General features: G+C 26.4%; 1 protein-coding gene across 3 annotated transcripts; it reads right to left on the bottom strand.

Moving 5' to 3' along the window:
- Positions 1 to 10: 10 nt before the first annotated feature.
- LOC126900112 (low-density lipoprotein receptor-related protein 6) lies at positions 11 to 14,032 on the bottom strand. 3 transcript variants are annotated; one of them, XM_050675589.1, is made up of 24 exons: positions 14,014 to 14,032; positions 12,178 to 12,263; positions 11,993 to 12,112; positions 11,110 to 11,300; positions 10,871 to 11,048; positions 10,698 to 10,810; positions 8,168 to 8,406; positions 7,879 to 8,042; positions 7,645 to 7,818; positions 7,352 to 7,585; positions 6,930 to 7,239; positions 6,553 to 6,697; positions 6,325 to 6,455; positions 5,988 to 6,141; positions 5,591 to 5,849; positions 5,238 to 5,517; positions 4,536 to 4,687; positions 4,113 to 4,369; positions 3,842 to 4,030; positions 1,677 to 1,878; positions 1,291 to 1,609; positions 881 to 1,208; positions 367 to 821; positions 11 to 281 (listed from the first exon to the last, which is right to left on the bottom strand). In XM_050675589.1, exons 1-23 carry the CDS (start codon positions 14,015 to 14,017, stop codon positions 392 to 394), a joined length of 4,659 nt encoding a protein of 1,552 aa, XP_050531546.1. In that variant the 5' UTR covers positions 14,018 to 14,032; the 3' UTR covers positions 11 to 281; positions 367 to 391. The 3 variants fall into 3 exon arrangements, with proteins under 3 accessions (XP_050531546.1, XP_050531545.1, XP_050531547.1); XM_050675588.1 differs by having other exon boundaries at positions 11 to 821; XM_050675590.1 differs by lacking the exon at positions 14,014 to 14,032 and adding an exon at positions 12,994 to 13,553 and having other exon boundaries at positions 11 to 821.
- Between the last annotated feature and the right edge of the window lie 7,390 nt (positions 14,033 to 21,422).

Here is a 21,422-nt window from a genome sequence, read left to right as displayed (position 1 = left end):
AACTACTCAGTTTTGTTAAAATAATTTATTTTTTAATTTACAAATACATATAATTGGCATAATAATAAATAACTAGTAAATTATTATCTACATTTTTTTGGAAAATAAGTAACACACCAGTCCCTTATCAAACCTAAGTCTTCAAATTATATGAGTATCATAAATACATTGCACAAGTCAATAAACTAAAATTAGTTCTATAATTTGATCTACCCTGTCAAAAGTTTTATGTTCAGTCACAATTAAGGTACGTAAATTATTCTACTTCATATCACATCATACTGTTAACAAAAATGTGTTAAAATATTATTTAAAATTACAAACATAACAATTTAGAGTAAAAAAATTATATAATATTCTCAATACTTAATTTCAACCATTCTAATAGTAATCAGTGTTTTTGACTACTATTAGGAGATGGTGGAGGTGGGTTAGGACTGAAATATGTGCTTGATGATGGAGAATGTGACCTCGGTGAAGGTGGTGGTGGACTTGGTTCTATAGGCAATGCAAAATCTGAATCGTATATATCAGTAGGTAGATCAGTTTGTGAACATAATGTAGGACATGGTGGTTCATAACGTTCATTGTATCGCAAATACTGATTACTTCTCAAATAACTACTAGTTGGCATAGTTAATGTAGTTGTTGGACTAGGTGGTGGATTTAGAGGACTGCAATTTGAAGGAGAAATCAATTCTATATGAGTTCCATTTTGCATTGCAGTGTAAGCTGATATTGAAGAAAATTGCCTTGGTACAGGTATAGCAGTATATGTCACTAAGTTATTGTTAGTTGGACTAGTGATAGTCTCAGGATCACTACACAAATAAAAAAGATTATTATTTTTTAATTTTACTTATACTTTATAATACTATACCTTTTAGTGCACCGATAAATAACAATTAACAAAGCACTTAAAATCAAGGTGAAAAGGATTATTGTAAAAAATAATGTTCCTTTGTATGATTTATCAGAATTTAAATTAATATGATGGCCTAAATTTTTAACTAGAGAACAAGCCAAAAATGTTTCATCTGATCCATCAATACAATGCTTCCAACCATCACAAACCTCCTTGGCTAATATACATAAACCATTAGAAATACATTGAAAGCGATCATTAGCTAATGATCCTAATTCACAGCATCTAGATTCATCAGAGCCATCTGCACACTGTTTAGTACCATCACATACCCAATTTTTGTCTACAAATTATTATAAGTTAGATAAATTAATATGAAAATTATAAATTGTAAATATGGATTTTAAGTAAAATAAAATACAAACCTATACAGTGACCATCAAGACATTTAAATTGATGTCTATTACACTCTGAACAATTTATTTCATCTGATCCATCTTGACAATCAGTTTGTCCATCACAACGCCATATTAAGGGCATGCATTCAGCACTTAATGTGTTACATATAAATTGTTCAGGACCACAGACTGGCACACTAACACATTGTTGTTCACTCATGATTAAACCTAAAGGACAAGAGCACTCATAGTCACTAGATATACTCTCATTAATTGTTGTAACAACACAAAGATGTGAACAATGACCAAATTTATTGAATGCACTGCATGGATGTGAAGACATTTCCTGAAAATAAAGTATGGTGTATAATTAAAACTGTATCTTATATTGAAATATAATAAATATAATTTACTTCAGGAGTAGGAATATATATAGCAATGATATCAACTAATTGTGGTGTCTGATTCATTACAGTACTGCTTCCTTCATTTATAATTCCAGTCGATTTATTAACCCGTTCTACTGCTTGTTTCTCTTTATCAATCCAGTATAAATAAGGACCAAGAACTGCTATATTAGTTACTTGAGTACTATCAAATGAAATTAGTGTCCGCCTATTTACAATAATAATTGGGTATTGAACATTTCAAATAATTTCAGAAATATTTTATATTTTGTAAGTAATTAAGTGATTTATGATAAATAGATCAACTTGAGGGAGACATAAATTATGTGTAGAATAGATTTGCTAGTTGTTTAAAGAATACTGCAAAGGAAATTGTTGATGAGAGTAGGAGTAGAATGCCAGTAAACAAGGAAACCTGGTGAAAGGATGAGGATGTTCAAAGTATGGCAGAAGAGCTAAAGGAGAGAAGATTGGATGGAGTATAAATACTTGTGTAAAAAAGACACGTGTGCAGTAAGGCAAAGTTTAAAAGGTATGAGGAGTTGTATAATATGCTAAGAACAAAGGAAGGTGAAAAAGAAGTCTGTAGACTTAAAAAAGTAAGAAAAAAAAGGTCTAATGATTATCACTATGTAAGGTGTATAAAAAGTGATGATGTCAAAAAAAAGGTGGAAAGATTATTTTGAAATACTACTGAATATAAAGAGTAACCAAGAGAGACATTAAGAGGATATCTCGTGGAATGAGGGACTGATAGATTTAATTAGTGAGAAAGAGGTATGAGAAGCTGTGACATAAATGAAAAAGAATAAAGTAATAAGACTAGATGAAGTGCCAGTAGAAGTATAGAAAATATTAGGCGGTGTTGGTATAAAATGGTTAAAGAATCGTTTTAATAAAATCCTATTCAAAGAGAAAATGCCATAAGAATGGAGAAATAGTATTCTGGTGTGAATATTAAACGTAGAGGAGATATATATGAGTGTAAAAATTATAGAGGCATAATATGAAGATTTGAAAAAGGTAATAGATAAAAGAATAAGAAGAGAAACATCAATTACAAAGAACCAGTTTGGTTTTTACCTGGAAAGTCAATGATGGAACAATTTTTTGTGAGAAACAACTAGTAGAAAAGTATAGGGAAAAAAAGAAAAATCTGTGTATGGTATTTATAGATTTGGAGAAAGCGTATGATAAAGTACCGAGAGAATTTTTAAAGTGGACGCATTAATGAGAAAAGGAGTCCCGAAAAGGTACATAATATAATAAAGGATAATTATCCTCTATTATATTAATGATGATGATACTTGTACCAGGATAATTACTGTCATCAATGCCAAATAAAGTTATATTTTTTGATTTTTCGATGCGCTCTTGCACTTCCCGAATAATTTAAAATTCTGATTCGGTAGCTGCTTATTTATTCAATGAATCTAATAAATAAAACTGTTGGCGTAACATACAAAGTTCTGATTTAAGAACTCTACTTTCCTCTCTCAAATTAGAAATATCAGAAGTAAGATCCTTAAGTTTAACTATGATAGCATAAATTTTATCCTCATTGACTTTGTGAAAGTAACTTCGTTAAATTTGACAATGTTAATTCAGCTTTTACAGTATGACTAGATGCCAGAGATTTGATCGTTTAGACATGTTTATTACGGAATAAATAGTAATATGAGAAAAATAAGTATAAAATTATTTAATAGTTATATTGATAATATACACTTCTATTTATCCTGATAATTTAAATAAAATAATAATTACACAAGGACACTATAGTGTGTTTATCAAAAACCAGTGATACATTATTACATTATTGTTGACAACATATCGTAAAATATCAATTAACCATAAGAAGTATGACCCTACACACAAGTATAAGATTCCCAAAAAAAAAAAAAATGTAGAGTATTGCCTAATATGATTATAAAGTTTAAGCAACTGTTACAGAAGAGAAAATGTGGTGTTATTGAAAAATGCTTAAAATTAATGGATTGAAATAATAAGAAATGAAAAAGCAATAAACAGAATAAAGTAGATGTGAGATTTTGTCATGCTGTAAGAGCCAGAAGAGACAAAATGATATAACATTTACTTTGCCATGATAGATTAACAAAAATAGCATTTGCTTTTATTCATTATGATAAATAAAAATGAGGACAATTTACCTTTGATAACCATGAATATCACACACATCAATTTTACTGGAATATGAAAAATATACCATATTTTTTACTCTATCAATAGTGAGTGATTCAAGAGATAATAAATCAGATGCAATGATAACTCTATGTTGGCCATCTATTCTAGATCTTATAACTCTATGTTGACTTCCTAAATCTGTCCAATATATAAATCTAAATACATTTTTAATTATTAAAAATACATAAAAGCTAAAAATAAATAATAAAATATTTCAATATTAATTTCATAACTAACCCTTTTTCTGGATGCACAGCTAAATTTCTTGGTTTTTCACTATCATAACTTTTGAATATTGAACCTTGAAAACTACTATTTGTCAAACGAGTAACATTTATGGAGTCTGTTAATGAACATGACCAAAATAGTAGTCTATTATATGGATCTAACGCAAGATCATATAAGTTATAAGTATCTCCATTATTACCAATAAAAGTACTTGGATTTGAACCATTTTCATGACACCTTTTAATTGCTTGGGTTTTTTCATCAATCTAGAAAAGAAAAATTGATTTAGTTTAAATCTTTTTTATTTTACTTTCTAATGATAATTCAAATTTTCTAACGAATAATTTTACTAAAAATGTTCTATTTTTGTTAAACTTGTTCGTTAATAAAAATTTTTAATTTTTATGTGCTTTTACTAAATATTAATTATACCCAATAAATCATGTGTGATAATGGATCATATTCAACTGCTTTTACATGTTTTAATCCAATAACTGGAAGTGATGAATCTGAGGAGTCTTCAATATCCATAACTACTCGATAAAAAGTTGTTCGCTGAGCCACAATCAAAAAGCTATTTGGAGCTATGTAAAAATAAAATAATTACATAAAGTAATTTAGATAATTAAAACTAAAAACCTACATTTTAATTTGATATTTTTAGAATTTTATTAATAGTAATAATAATAAGTTTACTATTAAATGTTGAATTACTTATTCAAAATGCTTATGTTATTTCTATCTTCTTCTTTTTCCTTGCCTTAATCCCAACTAGTTAGGTTCGGCCACTAAATTTCCACTTGATACGATCTCCCATATCATCTACACATACATCAGCCGTTCTCATATTGCATTCCATAAAATCTCTCCATCACTTTTCTAGTCTTCCTCTACCTCTCATCTCTCAACATTCATTTCCATAACTGTTCTTACAGCTTCCGATTCCTCTCTTCATAACATGACCAAATCATCTAAGTCTATTTACTCTCATCTTATCCACGATAAACGCCACACTCTATAGGCAATAAATAAAACCAATATTTCTAAAATGTTGACGCTTCTATCTATTTCATCCATCCACACTGAACAAGTGGGTTTTTTTATAAAACCAACAGGATTTAGTAAACAATGTACCTGAACAAGTGTTGTTTTTAAAAAGAGTGAAATGTGTTTCGCAAGAACAATGATATGACATAGGTTCATGTAAATTAGTGGATCCTTTAACAAGACATAACTGCTGACAACCACCATTATTGTCTACACAAGGATTGGTTCCAATTTGGCTCTGTTTATCATAAGTTAGCAAATCAGTTACATGATCCAAATTCATTTTACTTTGTTTTATAACATCTCCACTGATAATATTAACTTGAAAAAATGTACCATTAGCCCAGTCAAGCCAATATAAAGAATCCTGTAAATTATAATTAAAATTTTATTTTTAGACATATTAATGTTATAAAATTACATATCAATATTTGTACTACTTTAAAATATGTTATAGCAGATGGGTAACCATATGGAACTGATACAATTTTATTTTGACGTTTCCCATCCAAATCAATACTTTCAACAGTTCCACTATTTGGTGTCAATGTAGTCCAATAAATTAAACCATTATCATAATCTAAAGTAATACTGACTACTTTTCCTATTTTATTGACTAAACATAATTTGCCTTCTCCATCCATTGAAGCTTTATGAATGGAACCAGTTATACCATCATATTCACTCCAATACATAAAACTAGAATTAAAAACAATTTGAATTAATTTACTTTTGCACACTAATTGAGCTGCAATTGTATATCGGTACCAAATTAGCCATATGGTGAAGTTGAGTTATACTCAGCTTAACCTTTTTAATTAACTATTATTAAATTACCCTCGTTTAGGATCAAGCAGCAAATTTTTAGGATACTTTATATCATTCCATAGTAGTACTTTTCGCATGTTTCCATCTAATCTAGCTACTTCAATTCGTCTTGTACCAGAATCACACCAATATAAATTTTCACCAATCCAATCAACCGCTAAACCTATTGTAAAATTATTATTTTTAACCATCTTAAGTAATAATTTTAAAACTATAAATTTTTATGGAATCAGTGTTTACATTAATTTCATAAATCTAGATGCTTAAAAAATTATATAAAAATTTAGTTAAAAAAAATCACTATAAATTATTATTTATAATAATATAAAGAGCATTAAATACATACCTTCAGGAGATTGGAGACCAAATTCAATTATTCTTTCAGGTGTAGATCCATTTAAAAAAACTCTATTAATTGTTTTTAATTTGATGTCTGCCCAGTAAACTCGTTTGTTTGAAATATCAATATCAATAGCACTATAATTTTTAAAGCAATATATTTAAATAAAATATAAAAATAAATAGTATATTAAGAATTATAAAATTAAATTTAAAATTAATAAAAATATATTACCTTGATTCTTTTAATCCCGTTACAGGAATGAAATCTGTGTAATGTTTATTTTCTATGCTTAAGAATCCTATGTGATCATTACGTGAATACAACAAAAATGCTTTAGGCACAACACAAGTTTTTCCATCATCAGCTAATTCATACTCTAATTTATTATAAGAAAATGTTGTTATGAAAAAAATATAATTTACTTCAAATAATTAATAAAAAGTAATTAAAATAATTTTAGGTGACACTTAGAAAAAGCCAGATTTTCAAATTTTTTGGATAAAAAAAAAAAATGTAAATTACAGAGAAGTAATATCATTTTTAATAATATTTTTTTTAATGTTCAGCTTAATAATATAAATTTAAAAATTAATAAATAATTATCATACCAATTTCACAAGCACAGTTATAACCTCCTTTTGGTTTGAAAAAACAAAATTGACTACAGTTACCATTGTTTTCGCTACATGCATTTAAACTTAAAGGGTCATTCAAATTTATGGCTTTAACACCCATTAAGTTAGGTAACTGATCTATAATGAGTCTCCGATCAGAGCCTGTATTTTTGTTAACTCTGTCAATAGTCCGACGTTGCCAATCAGTCCAATACAGATAATCACCTAATTGAGTTAAACCAAATACATGAGGCACATTTTCATTAACAAGTTCTCGACGGCCTTCACCATTCATATTAATTAACTAAAAAATTTAATTAATTTAACTTTAAATCTTAAAAAGAAATTATGTATAAAAATACATAAATATTTTTATAAAATAAATAAATAAAAATTTAATTGACCAAATTTCTTACTTCAATTCTATCAGTTTTAGCATCACAAAAATACAATGTTTTTGACTTAATATCCAACGTGATTCCATTAGGCCAACCTAAATCTTCTTTTAGTAAAATTATTCTGTCACTACCATCTAAATTAGAACGTTCAATTTTTGGTTTTCTTTCAAACCAATCAGACCAAAATAGCCAACCCAGTTCTGGTGCAACTGCTATACCACGAGGTTCTACCAAGTCATTAGTAATAATAACCTACAATGATATCATAAAAATTATAATCAAGATACATTTAAAAGTACATTAAAATTTACTCTTCGATATTTTCCATTTAACCTAGCAACTTCTATTCGATCTGTTCCAGTATCTGTCCAATATAAGTTACGAGCAGAGTAATCTATTGCAATTCCATCAGGATGAAATATTTCATTAGACATAATAATTTCTTGATTACTTCCATTCATTTGTGCTCGCTGAATCATTTTAATCTAAAATATATATATGTAATAACAAATATTATTTATAAGTTAAAAAAAAATCTTATATACTTCATCATCAGTCCAATAAATATAATGCTCTACAGGATCATAGTCAATAGCAATAGCGTGAGCTAATCCAGACAAAGGTACTGACATTATGGAGTGATCAGGAGAATCTAATGATATTTGACATATTTCTGTTTTCTGAACAACGAGGAGAAGTTCTTGTACACCTATAATACAAAAAAGAACAAACATAGTCAAAAGTTATCAATTATATCTAAAATTAGTTTAATAATTAAAAATATGGTAATTATATATTAATTGTATTAGTAACTATTTAAATATAGTAACATACTATTTGCACAGTTGTGGTGATCAATAAGTTTTATTCCTGTAGGACAAGCACAAGAGTATCCGGGAGAGTTAGGTGCTAAAAGACACAAATCTGAACAACCACCATTATTTTTATCGCATGGAGTAATTTTATCAGGTTGTCTAACAGGATCCCAAACTCGAATATCCATAGGTACATAATTACCATGAATGATTTCACGATTAACACCACCTCCTTTACGGTCAGCTACATGAATAGACCTATGCATTAAGCAAAATATTATAAAATATTATCATAATTCTATTAAGTATGTTATCATTATATAGTTATTACATAACTGGAATCTACAACTATTAGCAAAGGAAGACATTTTTTTTTAAATAATTAAATATTTTGCCTCCAAATTAAACTAAAATTTGGTTGTAAATTATTTAAAATTCACAATTAATATTATTTAATATTGACAGTGTGGCCAAGTAAGTAATATAGTAGTGTGTGATATACAATGTAATAGACTGAAGTCTATTACATTAAGTCAATAACCTAACCATTCTCCCTAGAGTATCATGATTTAGAAACCTCCTCATTTAAAAAGGTTACTATAGCATTTAATTCGCCATAAAAGAAATTTAAAAAAATGAAAGATAATAATATCCATTAGTAATGTTTCAGGATCATTTTAACTTAGGGTGAAAGTCAAATTATATCTAAAAGAAAATAACATATACATGTTATTTTTTAAAGATTTGGTTAAAAAATAAATTTGCCGTAACCCCCTAAAATTTTAAAAAAATGACATGTATTTCTATATAAAAAAAAAATTTGAGTGGGGGAAAAATCAATTTAGCTTTCCAAATTTTTTAATAAATTTCCACTAATGCTTATAAATTACCACACTTAAATACATTTAATTGTATTAATATATTTTTTAAGTATATTTGTTAATAAAGTCATAATTGATAATAAATACTGTATACTGTATATTGTAAATATCTGTAATTAATAGCATCGTAAAAAAAAGCAATTAGCTACTAGTTTGTATAATCGTTGTATTATATATATATATTTAACTAAAAAATTCAAAACTTTAAAGTGTTATATTTAATGAAGAGATAATTACTATTAGAAAAAACCTCAAACATTTTATTAAATTCAAAATGTGTTCTTATTTGAAAAACAAAGTTGATACACTTACAAGCCATAAGGGATAAACTTGAGAAGAATTATATAGCTAATAACTCTAGAACAATATAATTATAAGTAATAAAAAAAATTATTTTTATCCTATGAGTAATTAAGTGGATTTCGTTTAAAAAATCACCTGTATTATCAATCAAGGATTCATAAATATATACATTAATTTAAATTTGTATATGTTATAGGGTCATTCCATGTGAAATCAACTAGCGCGTGTACTGCTATAGTCCAGAAATTGTTGAAATTTTTATCATAAACTTCTTAAAGGTCATTGACAACAAAAATAACTTTTTTTTTTACCAGATAGCACATTTTTTATAATTAAAAACATAAAAAAACACCTTATGTTCTAGAGCCTATAACTTCACATCCTAATAAGCTATCACTGTGGAGCTAGTACTATTTTACTCATATTAAATAGTACTTCAATTTCATTCTTAAGTTTATGAATTTTAAATTATTTTAACATTGAAATTTTGATTTAAATTTTGCAGTATTTTGATAGCAAAATTTGAAGCTCAAAAAATAAATTTAATAAAATTTTTTTTTCCTTACAGAAACTTTTAGCTATGTTCTTTTAACCCATATCATATTTGAATCAATTTATACATTTTTTTGTATCATTTTACGGTCTTGAACACTCAAGTGTTGGTTTGCTGAAAATAGCCAACTTTATCATCTCATTACACAAAAGTGATTGAACAAATTTTTTTCAAATTTACATAGTCCTTACCTTTAGGCAATCAAAATATCTAGTGAAAATTTGATGATGGAGAAATAGTTTTAACGCCACTATAGAACTTACAAAATTTACAATTTGCGTTTTATGAAAAATCTACAAATACTTAATTTTTAACATTTTATTTTAACGAAAATAAAATACTACATACCATTGTAAGCAACTATTTTTAAAATTATTTTTTTTGTTTAATACTAATGAAAGTATAAAACTGTTGATGAAACAATTGTTTTTATTATACATACGGTTTTCATTTTATCATATTACTCATAGTGACTTTTGTATCAATTTTTTCACGAATATGACAATGTTAAAAAGTATTTAAAATAATAGCTTATTTGGATGTGAAGTTATAGGCTCTAGAACATAAGGTGTTTTTTTATATTTTTAATTATAAAAAATGTGCTATCTGATAAAAAAACAATAAAAAAAAAAATTATTTTTGTTGTCCTTTAAGAAGTTAATGATAAAAATTTCAACAATTTCTGAATTATAGCAGCACACACGTTAGGTGATTTCACATGGAATGACCCAATACTGATTAATTAATGAAAAGGGTAGACTTCTAAATCTTAATACATTATTATATTTAATAAGTGCTTTATTAATACTAACCAAGATTTCCAATCTGTCCAGTACAATTTTTCTTGAAATAAAGCGATCCCAAATGGATAAGATATACCTTTATCATGAACTGTTTTTCTACTTTTTCCATCAAAATCCATTACCTGTAATAATAAAAAATATGTAGTATTATAAAGAATTATTTTAATTTGTTATGTACTAACATCAATAAATCCAAGTTTTCCATCAACCCAGTAAATTTGTCTATTTTGAAAGTCTATGGTTAAACCATTGGGCCAAAATATTTTATCACTAACTATAACTTTACGGGTAGATAAATCTCCATTCATTCCAGCTCTTTCAATTTTTGGTACTTCACCCCAATCAGTCCAAAACATGATACTAAAAAAAATTATTAATTTATGCTTTAAGTAATTTAGTATAAACTTTTAAAATGCCATACCCATCCATAGGAACTAGTGCTATAGCACGTGGTTGATCAATTTCTTCCCAATATAATACTTTGCGTAGTTTACCATCCAATGATGCAACTTCAATTCTATTTGTATCTCCATCCGTCCAATATAATTTCTTAGTAAGCCAATCAATAGCTAATCCATCAGGAGTTAAAATACCAGAATTTAAAATGGCAACCTATCGATAATAAACAAGCATAATCAAGATTAAAAATCATGAATTACTTTTATACTAATACTTGGACAGAATATATTCCTGAATATCCCAGGAATACTTTTTTAAATCCTTATCTAATCTAAAAAATGTATTAACAAATCTAATTCATACAATTCATAGTCTAAAATATTCGAAGATTTTGAGAGGTGTACGTTTATTTTAAATACCAACATTTTAATATAAAAATTAATTTTTCAAGTTAAGTATTCTTTTTTGTAATTTATTACATAATTAGAAATACTTTGCAAAAAACATAATTTTACAATATAAAATGTGAGTATTTGAAATTTTTGGACAACATCTTTGAATCTATTGGGCTAAGTAATGTATTTTATTTAATTTATAAAATGGGTTAGATCCACAGGGTGCCAACTAGATTTTTCAAGTGATTTTTTAATTGGTGCTATCTGGTCTCTGGTACAAGGTAATACTCATCTTGTCATTATTGGTTAAGTAAAGAAACATCATGTGAAAGAGGGCCACCGCCCTCTGTAGTAGGTTAAGTTCAAGAAATAGAAGGATGTAAAACTAATCATTTCATTTTTGTAGATTTGATATAATGATTCAAAAAATTATTCGTAGAGTTATTCAAAAAAATATTCTACCCAAGTATGGTACTAATAAAATATTTAAAAAAGTAAAATGTTTTATACCTTATTAGCAACATGTGTACCATTATATGTAACACATTGTATTGATTCTTGTCCATGGTCAGCCCAACAAATCAATGAATCTTTAAAATAAAAATCAATTGCAACACCTTCTATCAAATCCTATAAATTAAAAATACATATTATAAAAACAATCTAATAAAGAAAAAATTAAAATATGACATTACTTTAATTATAACATTAATTTTAGTCAACTTGGACATATTGGCCATTCGAATATCTTTGGCTGTTGTATATAATAAATTTGGATAACCTAGAAATATGAATATGTTGTTTAATATTAAAATTTCCTATTATAAGTGATATAACAGTAAATAATTGTAATAAATCTAAAATTAATTGAAATTCTTTGATAAATTTTTAAGTATTATAACACTGGTTTTGAAGAAACATTTAGTTTTTCAAAACTAAGTATAACAACAGTTTTAATAAATTAAATAAATTATATTTTAACATTGTTTTGTTATATAGATAGCTCATCAACTACTAAGCAAGTGTGCCATTGTAAATTGTATACCTTTTAAAAAAATAAAATATTTTACTTTTACTTTATCTAGTAAAGTTAATTACTAAAAATTACATTTATTTATAATTTTTAACTATGTGTATAATTAACTAAATATGTGAAAAATTATATTCACATAAATATTTTATTTTGATTTAGGACAAGTTTTTGGGATTCTTTTAAAGAACTAAAACTTTATTAAAAGGTCAGTAATGGTATACCTTAAAAAAAATATGTTTATTAATTGAAAGCAAATACAAATTAATTTTATCTAATTAGTATATATTATTTAAATAAATGTATACTAAAAGATAAATTACATTTTCAAAACTATCCTTTACAAATTAAGAAGAAGGTTTGCTCTAATATATAAATGTAGTCTCATTAATAAGACCCTTATAAAATAATATATGTTATAAATTATTTACACACATAATTTGGAAACTTATTTAAACAATGTTAAAATAGTGAAACTTACTGAAAACGAAGAAAATATTGAACCATAGAGGTATAATCCATAATAATAGCATTCTAAAGCATTCTAAATAATAAAATCGGCTAAAAAAAAATGTACAGTATATTTTCCCAGAATAAATTTATTACTATTTAATCTAGTTTAAAAATGGATTTTAGCTTCCCTCTCATTGTCGAAGTATAAAGCTTGTATTAGACAAAAAAAGATTAAAATAATTTCTGATGTTAAACATTTACATTTTATTAAAATTTTGATAGATTTTCTGCAAAATTAACAACCGTCAAAATTCAACATACTATGCTCTTATCATTTTCTAAAAGTGTAAACAAACAGGCATGTGAAATGATAATATAAGTGAAATGCTATAGGTGTAACGTCTACGTCTGCTCATTGTTGTTCAAAATCAACCGATAACCGACAATGCTCTTTCATCAAGTGTAACAGGTTTTCTGATCTAACTCAACAGGTGTACCACAGCATCCGTACCATATTGTATAATAGAAAATTTTAGGATAAACTTTTTAAGTTATAGTTGCCTCACTATGGTAAAATCTTAAATACGACCTTCGATGATAGCGGCGGATACGTAAACAAAAACTGTCAGAGAAAATTATACATCAAGCGGCCCTCGTATCAATAAATATATATACATGTGTCAGTGTGTGTGTGTAACATATATATAGGAATAGAAGAAAAGAGTAGTAAGAGGTAGTTTTGGATAAATAAGCCACTCTCTCTCAGTTTGAAATTGAATCAAATATTTTTTAACCCGGGGGAATTACATAAAATTCCCAAAAAAATGAAATTGTAAGAGCAGCCCATTCTGCCGCCCTCAAATGACACTCTTTCCTGTACGTCCATTTATTTAGAGAAAATAAAAATATTCAGATTATTTCCTTTACTTATATTATAAGACCTACCTTTGAGCAAAATTTTACGTTACAACGTATATGAGAAGTGTTTTATAATTTTGATGATGAATTAATCAATCAGTCAATTACAAAATGAAAAATTAAAACTTACCCATTTTAAAGTAGCGTAAATATTTTATTATTAAGGTAACTATGTAAAGTTGAGACACCACATTTGTAGTATTCATACACGTATTCGTATATTCAACGAAAATAATTGGATGATTTTTTGTGTATTTATATTCATAGAGTTACCGTCTTTTTCTTATTGTCTTTTTCTTTTTCCTCCCCTTTATTCCAAATACTTGGGATTAAGAAAATTAGACTGTCGTAACGCATTCACCCCACCCTACTCACCACACGCCATCAATACTAATCCTGTATAATTTTTTTATGACGATATTCCAAGGTATATAGCCTTTATAATCAATAGTAATAAGATACAGTTGTGAATTTATAAATACACTAACTACCTATACAGAAATTATATCTATTGATAGTTATAATTGACAATAAACACTCCGTGTCTGTGATAGCGATGTCAAAAAACTAGAAAGTAAAAAATAAATATAGTTTGAAAAACTAAAAATACACGCTTTTAAAGTACATCGAACAGAAAAGTTAAAAATAATTTTTAAAATAAGCTTAAAACAAAAATATGACATGAAATACCCACGCTTTTTTTACAATAATACTAGTATTTTTCGTTCATTATTGTTTTAAGCTTATTTTAAAAGCGTGTTTTTTTAGTTTTTAAACTATATTTTTTATAGTTATAACCGTTTTTTCTTATTGTATTAATACAAAAGTAACTATGTTTAATTTTGAGCCATTAACTATTAACCGTGCGATTTTTCATTAAACTTAACAAGAATGCTTTAATAAACAGTTCTAGCATAAATTTTTATCAACAGAGGATCTAGAATTTTTCAAAAGGGGTACAAATAATTTTAGACATTAAAATCAAATAACTTATTTTATCATTCAAAATAATTTTTTTAAGTAGGCATTCATAGTCCAATGAGACACATTTCCTCTGCGTCTTTCCCTACTGGATCATCTAGTGGAAATTTGTTCATTCATCATTATATTATTTTAGCCTCTATTTGGGGTTGTCTGTGCCTTATTATGATTTGTCAGGATTTTTACACTGAAAATTCATTCATTAATATTGTTTATTTATATTTTACTATTTCACCTAAACTACAACAATCTCAATATAACAATTGTTAAAGTGACTCATTAAAAAATATTAATTATTCATATGTTCATAACTAGTTAAATAAATTAAAAATAATTTGTGTTAAACATAAAATGTTTTTTTTTTTAATAAATTTGTTCTGTTAGGTTTATTGTCAAAATAAAATGGAGCTAAAATCTCTTAAGGTGACTTTTACAGAAAAAACTACTTATAATATTTAAACATCAATTTTTATTTCGAAAGAAATATTCAATAACTCTAAGTATTTTGTTTTGCTAATATATTGATAAATGAAGTTAGAAACTGTGTGTAAGGCTCATTCGTAATTTATTTGAAGTTATTACAAGTTGTTTAACAAGTTGATTTATGTTCAGTTAATTCATCATATGATCAATAATACATTAAACTGTAGAATTTTCAGCTGTAGTTACTTTACATTTACGAGTAGTGCTAAAAATATTTTCAAATTTGTATAAAAAAAACCTAATGGATGATAACAAACTAGTCAAGAGCAAATTTATTGCTGAAATACTTTAAATAAAGGTATAAACAAATGAAAATAATAATAATAACGATTATACTATTATAACAACCGATAACGACAAGCGTACTCGCAGTTAATTCTAAAAATAAATTACCCAATATAGTAGTGTATTAATATTTTACCGTATGGACGACGCTGCCGGTCGTCCAAACACTGCTCGTGTGGGCATGTGTAACCGCATATACTGAGGGACACAACTTTAATTTTACACGACGAATGTATTATAACTATTTTTAATAAAAATGTAGTATTAAATATATACAAATAATTTTCTTCTTTTAATTAATTTTAATAGGGTGTGAGATCGTCTCGTCGTCTAAACCACGAGTCGCCACTGAAAAATATAAAAAGAATAAATTAAAGAAAGATTAATAGTAAAATAAAAAGGGGTACAATAATTTAATATCAAAAATAGTGAAAGAGTATAAAAATGCGAGAGATTAATAAATGTATAAAAAGGGTAAATTTGTGGAATGGGTAAATATTGGTAAACATCCCTTACAAAATTTTATATATTATCTTAATAATTTATAACACGATAGATTTGTATATGATTCAAAAGCATAAATAAAACTTATACTTATGTAATATAAAAATATTTTAGGCAATCCAACGTTGATTCTGATTTTCACACTATTTCACGTGTTTTGCACTACTTGCTTAGTCAACATAATTGTTTTAACGATTTAATTTTAAATAATATGAGAATAATTACACAAAATCTATGGCTGGTTTTATATGTAAAAGATTCTATACACTCTATATTTTTATTATAAATATAATTTAATAATGTACCTTATTACATTTCTATTGAATAAGTTTTTTTTTTAAAGAGAGTATATTTTATTGAGAATTTGACAACAATATTTCTTAAATCTTCCTCTGGCTTGGCCAAAACAAAATTCAAAAATATTTATACTTAAATAAAAATTTATTGAGGCGGTATTGTGGTGGCTTAATGTGTCCCGGCACTGACGCCTTGAAAAGATGTGGCACAATAATCACCAAAACAAAAATTAAGCACTAAAAATATATTCATAAGTTTCTTTGGGCTGTCCGGCGGCGAATCGGTGAAAAGGAAGGGCCGCAGACGACATCAAACTCAGAGACTAGTTACCCAATAAGTATAGGATTGCAATACACTTAGTCGAATAAAATTATTCTTAAATTAATTTAAGTCTCAGTTTTAACTGAGAAAATTGTGATCTTTAAGTTTACGCATGAGGTTTAAAATAGTAATTGCACATTTATTTCTGTGGTAAGAAAAATAAAACATTATTTAATGAACAAATAAATTTAAAATAAAAGATTCACAAATACAAAATTCACTTTAAATTTATTTTAAGTTCCATTTGATTTGAAAAAAATATTCCAAGTCTAAAAAAAAAATTTTTAAAAGACTAAGTCACAGAGAGTGAGAATGTTGAGTAGAGTGTCGCAGATTTTGAGTACTTTAATATTACCGAAAGATCTGATTTTAATAATATTACAATTCTTTTTATCACAATTTAAGAGGATGCCGAATTGCGTTGTAAATTAATTATAATTATTTTATAGTTATACGGTTCTACAATATCTAGGATTGATGTAGTTTTATTCACAAAACTTCTGTGAATAAGACTGAGCACTTTTTTCTCTAATTACACATCGTATAATTTCCGTTTTGTATCGCAAAAGAATAGTAACACTATTTAATATTTTATATAAGTCCACATTAGATTAAAATTTATTGTATTTAAAATTTGTTTATTTTTTGATTTCATAGGGACACGATACAGCCCCTGTTGTTCTAGATGTTAAACCGCCTAGCTATTAAGACAACCGGTGGTTTTAATACGCACCGGTACCACTTAATGAGTGCAAAGTCCATCAAATTTCTGACGGTCACGACTGGTCGTCGACTGATTGTCGCGGTCAGATGCGTTCAGTGTGCCGATTTTTGAAACAATGATAAAATTATACAACGTTCCATAAATGAAATGATATCAATTGTGGTGTTTCTTCAAAAATGGTATAAATTTAAAGAGTGAAAATCATTCAACATTTTGTCTACTAAGTAAATTTAATCAAATAATTTCAATGTTTTATCATATATTAGGTTTGGCACTTAATGTATTTATAAAATTTGTTTAGACCACTTCCCGAAATAACCGATTTTTATTTTAGATAAATTATGATTGTGTTGGTTAATACTCAAAAATCATATCCTCATTTTATAAATCATGGGCTATTTACGCATAATTATTGTTTTGAAAAAAAAAATACCTAAGAATTATTTTTTTTTAATGCAATAAAACTAAATAAACACTAAATAAACTAAATAAATAATTTTTTTTATTAAAAGTTGTAGTTGATTCTAACATTGTAACAGAAAAAAAATCCTGACTGGCTTTAGCAAATAAAAGCGTTCACGAAATATTATTAAAACAAATTGAAAATTTACATCCTCCAATTATAAACGGAACAAAGAAAATATTTATTTTATTACAGGAGATCGACTGTATAATTAAATTGAAATTTAGCATTCAAGTAAAATTAAAGTCGTAACAGTAAACTGTTTACTATGTAACATCAAAATTGGTAATTATTTTTATGAGGATGGGTTGTTTTATATAGATTCGACATTAATTTAATTCGTGTAAATTACAACATATATTTATTATAAAATTAAAAGAAAATTTTAAACTTCTATTAAGCATAAAAAACAATGTAGTAAGAGTGGCGCTTGAATAATTTGTATCAAAAATTGACAAAGCCGACATAATATACATTTTATAAATGCAATTTATTTACAATATTAGTAGACGATAAATAACAAATAGAAAAATAACCTGACCAGACGGTCTATTAATAGCAAAATGTTAGTATATTTGAGCGACAAATTCAAACAATCGTTTTCAAGCAGCGACACAGTCAAATAAAATATAAGTTAATAAGCAAACTGGCAACATGTGAAATTCATAAGCCTTCAGAATGATTTCAACGCTCTGTCCCATATAATTATACAGACTCCTGAAAGCAACGTTGCCAGTTTGCTTATAAATTTATTCCTAACCCGCGGGACACGAAAGAACGCAGCTGAGTAACTATTGGTAAATATAGGTTTCCTTCTATCTTAACATTTAGCCACCGATTTACGTTCTCTCATGCAATGTATTCATTGTACTATATATTATTGACACTTTTATTTTGTTCATCTGAATATTTGAATTTGTCGCTCTTACTACTTGCCTTGATTGACTTCAGTACTCATTTTCTCAAATATCTGTTATTCGAATTAATTAAATAATTAATGATTTTGTTACCAATTAGTTATGTAATTTTCAACTTATTGCTCTAATATATTTATGGCTCTTTTTATCATTAGACGTTTATCATAACACGGCCGCGCATTTCCATCAGCCTAAATATAAAAATACTAATAATTTCCAAAGTAGTGGTACAGTAATTATTATCGATCAGTCATTTTTAAATTAGACCATTTTCTATTTTATAAATAATTAAAAAATGTATGCTGCTATATTTTTAGTAATTTTTCATAAAATTTTATACATTTCAAAACTTTGAAATAAATAATTATTTTAAAATTTTAATTTAAAAGTCAAACAAAATTTATTGGAACTAATTAAATTAATATATATTACAACATATATTTAGTGTTAAATAAAATTAAAAAAAAAAAAATTTAAACATCCATCAAACACAACAACAATTTCTGCTAAAAATAGAACAAAATTGAATAACTATGATGTAGTATAAGTAATGCTTGAATAATTTGTATCAAAAATTGACTAAGCCGTCATAATAAACAATATACATTTTATAAATGCAATATTATAATACTAATGGGCAATAAATGACTACCGGACAATCTATTAACAGCAATAATGTTCGTACATGAACGACAAAATCAAATAACCGTTTTCAACAGATGGAAATAATATTTTAGAACAGCGACAAATTCATTGATTATGTTCAATTCAATGGACAGATATTTAAGAAATTTAATACTGAAGTCATTGGAGCCACAAATAGTAAGAGCGACAAANCAATGCTCTTTCATCAAGTGTAACAGGTTTTCTGATCTAACTCAACAGGTGTACCACAGCATCCGTACCATATTGTATAATAGAAAATTTTAGGATAAACTTTTTAAGTTATAGTTGCCTCACTATGGTAAAATCTTAAATACGACCTTCGATGATAGCGGCGGATACGTAAACAAAAACTGTCAGAGAAAATTATACATCAAGCGGCCCTCATATCAATAAATATATATACATGTGTCAGTGTGTGCNTACAAAAAAAAAAGAAAAGGTGATGAGACAACTGGCAACGTTATGTTCAAACATTAAGAATGCTTTTAATGCTCTGTCCTTCAGACATCTCAAAGCAACGTTGCCAGATTGCTTATGAATTTATTTCTATACCGAATGCTACGCGAGTAAGACTATTGAATAAGACAGGATCCTTTTATCTTACTATTTGCTCGTCAAGTTGCGTTCTCTCATGCAGTGTATTAACTGTACTATACCTTTATGTTACTTTGTTCGGTTGTATGAATTTATCGTTATTACACTACTTGCCTATATTGACTTCAATAATCATTTTCTCAAATATCTGTCATTCGAATTAATTAAATAATTAATGATTTTGTCGACAATTAGTTATGTAATTTTCAACTTATTGCTCTAATATGTTTATAGCTATTTTTATCATTAGACGTTTCACGGCTGCGTATTTTCATCTGCATAAATATTAAAATTCTAATAATTTTCGAAGTACTGATCTAGTAATTATTATCGACCCGTTATTTTTTATATTAGACCATTATCTATTTTATAAGTACATTAAAAATGGATATTGCCATCTAAAAAATTAAGTTTGTAATTTTTATAAGAGATAAAGGACAAATTAAAAAGTATTTAACCACTTATAATTTGAGAGATAAATAGTACTCAACAAAACTAAAAAAAAAATATATCCAAGATTATTATTACTTTAGGAGAAATTTTGTGATAAATGATAATTCAAATATCTCTGTAAAGCTAATTAAATAACATATTATATATAAATATTTTATAAAACTTTTTAAATAACAAATTTATAGTAATATTTAACTCAATTTAATGTAAAAGTTTTATACATTTATTAAGTTCGCAACTTTGTAAAAAAATGTTTATATTTTTAAATTTAAAAAAAAAAAAGTATTGGAGTGCATTACAGATTACATTTTTATAAATTACATTATATATAAAATCACAAATAAAATGTAAAAAGAAAATTTTAAACTTCTACCAAACATAACAAACATTGCTGCTAAAAATAGAACAGAAAAAAATAACTGTAATGTAGTAAAAGTGGTACTTGAATAATTTGTAACAAAAATTGACTAAATCGACATAATAAACAACATATATTTTATAAATGCAATATTTACAATACTAATGGGCGATAAATAACGAATAACAAAATAAGACAGCCTGGTAGATCTATTAATAGCAATAATTTTAGTATATTTAAGCGACAAGTTCAAATAGTTGTCTTCAGCAGATGGAAAACGGTTTAAAAACGGCGACAAATTCATTAATAAATTCTATGGTCAGATATTTAAGCGTCAAATTCAAATTCAAAGATATGTTATAAGCAAACTGGCAACGTTGCTTTGATAAAACTATACAATTATAAGCGACAGAGCGTTAAAAACGTCTTACGCTTATTATTTACACGTTGCCAAAATGCTTACAAACTTATTTTTATAATATGGCACAGAGAA

The sequence above is a fragment of the Daktulosphaira vitifoliae genome, unplaced genomic scaffold, assembly GCF_025091365.1.
Source record: "Daktulosphaira vitifoliae isolate Bord-2020 unplaced genomic scaffold, ASM2509136v1 Scaffold_2, whole genome shotgun sequence".
Lineage (NCBI taxonomy): Eukaryota > Metazoa > Arthropoda > Insecta > Hemiptera > Phylloxeridae > Daktulosphaira > Daktulosphaira vitifoliae.
This window is presented reverse-complemented; position numbering and strand designations above follow the sequence as displayed.